General features: G+C 51.6%; 1 protein-coding gene across 1 annotated transcript in view; it reads left to right on the top strand.

Moving 5' to 3' along the window:
• LOC139026926 (mucin-2-like) overlaps window positions 1-1,789 on the top strand; it is a 19,138-nt gene extending 17,349 nt beyond the window's left edge. The window contains exon 2 of the mRNA XM_070442158.1: window positions 279-1,789. Coding sequence (XP_070298259.1) covers window positions 279-1,789 — 1,511 coding nt within the window. The remainder of the gene's footprint in view (window positions 1-278) is intronic.
• The last annotated feature ends 1,579 nt before the right edge of the window (window positions 1,790-3,368 follow it).

Raw genomic sequence — 3,368 nt, 5'->3', positions numbered from 1 at the left:
ACACACACACACCAATTACAATGGTTCACTGACGCAACTCAAGGCAAGAGCTTTTTGCAGCTGTACACACACACGTGCACACCAACACATACCCACACAGTTAAAGCCTAGGCACCATCCACTTCTAGTGAACCCGGGGACTTGATCTGTGCCACCATACATTGTGGGCATTAACCTGATTTATTCAGCGTAGTCCAGCTGAGACCAGAATCTCATTCTCAAAAACAGGAAGAAAAATGTCTATTACAAATAAATAAGAAGAAAAAAATAAGCACAAGGTACAACCTCAACACCTCAACACCTCAACCTCAACCCCTCAACCTCGACACCTCAACCCCTCAACTCCTCAACCTCGACACCTCAACCTCGACACCTCAACCTCGACACACTCAACCTCGACCCTCAACCTCAACACCTCAACCCCTCAACCTCGACACCTCAACCTCTCAACCTCGACACCTCAACCTTACACCTCACCTCAACCCTCAACCTCGACCCCTCAACCTCGACACCTCAACACCTCAATCTCGACACCTCAACCCCTCAACCTCAACCCCTCAACCTCGACACCTCACACCTCAACACCTCAACCTCAAACCTCAACCCCACAACCTCAACACCTCAAACACCTCAACACCACAACCTCAACCTCGACATCCAACCCCTCAACCTCGACACCTCAACCTCGACACCTACAATCCGACACCTCAACCCCTCAACCTCGACACCTCAACCTCGACACCTCAACCTCGACACCTCAACCTCAACACCTCAACCTCAACACTCAACCCCGACACCTCAACACCTCAACCCCACACCTCACACCTCAACCCTCAACCTCACACTCAACCCCTCAACCTCGACCCCTCAACCTCACCCCTCAACCTCACAATCTCAACCCCTCAACCTCGACCCCTCAACCTCGACACCTCAACCCCTCAACCTCACCCCTCAACCTCACACCTCAACCCCTCAACCTCGACACCTCAACCTTGACACCTCAACCTCAACCCTCAACCTCGACCCCCTCAAACCTCACACCTCAACACCTCAATCTCGACACCTCACCCCTCACTCAACACTCAACCACTCAACCTCGACACCTCAACCTCGACACCTCAACCTCAACCTCAACACCTCAACCCCGACACCTCAACAACCTCAACCCCGACACCTCAACCCCTCAACCTCGACATCTCAACCCCTCAACCTCGACACCTCAACACCTCAATCTCGACACCTCAACCTCTTCAACCTCGATACCTCAACCCCTCAACCTCGACACCTCAACCTCGACACCTCAACCTCAACACCTCAACCCCGACACCTCAACACCGACACCTCAACCCCTCACCTCACATCTCAACCCCTCAACCTCGACCCCTCAACCTCGACCACTCAACCTCGACATCTCAACCCTCAACCTCGACCCTCAACCTCGACACCTCAACCCCCAACCTCGAACCCCTCAACCTTCGACACCTCAACCCCTCAACCTCGACACCTCAACCAACACCCACAACCTCAACACCTCAACACCTCAACCGACAACACAACCTCAACCGACAACCCCTCAACCTCGACCCCTCAACCAACACCTCAACCCACCCTCAACCTCGACCCTCAACCTCGACCCCTCAACCTCGACATCCAACCCCTCAACCTCGAACCCCTCAACCTCGACACCTCAACCCCTCAACCTCGACACCTCAACCTCGACACCTCAACTCCCAACCTCACACCACAACCTCGACACCTCAACACCTCAACCGACACCACAATAACCTGACACCACAATCTCGACACCACAAACCTCAGCCTCGACACCACAACCTCAGCCTCGACACCACAACCTCAGCCTCACGACACCTCAACCTCGACACCCACAACCTCAGCCTCGACACCACAACCTCACCTCGACACCCAACCCTCACACCACAACCTCAGCCTTACACACAGCCTCGACACCACAACCTCACCTTGCACAACACAGCCCGACATCCACATCCTCACCTTCGACACCACACCTCGACACCACACTTACACCACAAATCTCGACACCACAACCTCAGCCTCGACACCTCAGCCTCGACACCTCGACACCACAGCCTCAATCAATCAAAACAACTGCAATCCTCAATGAATGAATTCAATASCAGAGTCATAAACGTCCCGAGGGGCACTAGGGAATCAAGGCATTTGGTTGGTTATTCCAACAATGAGGAGCAATTAAACTAAAGGAGGATTTACCTAAAYTGGTGAAGACCAGAGGGACCTGAAGAGTTAACTGATCCTGACGGCGGGTTTGAAGTTCAGCTAGTTACAAACCATTGTAATAGAGCTTAGAAGACAGAAAGGGAATGATGAAGTGATCTACGGGACTTTAATGAGGACCAGCCAACCGTTTGATACAGGATGCAGTGGTGAGTACTAATACTGTCACSTGTAATAAAGCCAACGGCGCTACGGTAGATTCCATCCAAAGGTTTAAGAGTGGTGGCTGTTGTAATCAGGTAAATACTGTCACCATAGTCAAGAACTGGCAGGGAAGATGCCTGCTATTTAGGGAGAGGCAAGATCTATTTCTACAAAACAAGCCCATGCCCTCATATACAGCCCCACCCCACCCCAAAACCCATAGTCTATGGAACTGTTCATCTCCAGCCGGACTTTCTAGTGTCCTACTTCTAGCTTTACTGCAGCTGTGGCTGAGTGCCATCTCCCTGTAGTTCTGTGTGCTACTCTGCCAATCTGTACTGAGTAACTGTGGCTGTGTGTCCATCTGTCCTGTAGTTTCGTGTGGTACTCTGCCAATCTGTACTGAGTAGCTGTGGCTGTGTGTCCGTCTGTCCTGCAGTTCTGTGTGGTACTCTGCCAATCTGTACTGAGTAGCTGTGGCTGAGTGTCCATCTGTCCTGTAGTTCTGTGTGGTACTCTGCCAACCTGTACTGAGTAGCTGTGGCTGTGTGTCCATCTGTCCTGTAGTTCTGTGTGCTACTCTGCCAATCTGTACTGAGTAGCTGTGGCTGAGTGTCCATCTGTCCTGTAGTTCTGTGTGGTACTCTGCCAATCTGTACTGAGTAGATGTGACTGTATGTCCATCTGTCCTGTAGTTCTGTGTGGTACTCTGCCAATCTGTACTGAGTAGCTGTGGCTGTGTGTCCGTCTGTCCTGTAGTTCTGTGTGGTACTCTGCCAATCTGTACTGAGTAGCTGTGACTGTATGTCCGTCTGTCCTGCAGTTCTGTGTGGTACTCTGCCAATCTGTACTGAGTAGCTGTGACTGTATGTCCATCTGTCCTGTAGTTCTGTGTGGTACTCTGCCAATCTGTACTGAGTAGCTGTGACTGTATGTCCATCTGTCCTTTA

This window comes from Salvelinus sp. IW2-2015, unplaced genomic scaffold (genome assembly GCF_002910315.2).
Source record: "Salvelinus sp. IW2-2015 unplaced genomic scaffold, ASM291031v2 Un_scaffold6381, whole genome shotgun sequence".
Taxonomy (NCBI): domain Eukaryota; kingdom Metazoa; phylum Chordata; class Actinopteri; order Salmoniformes; family Salmonidae; genus Salvelinus; species Salvelinus sp. IW2-2015.
Note: the sequence above shows the minus strand (reverse complement) of the source record. Positions and strands in the feature narration are given on the sequence as shown.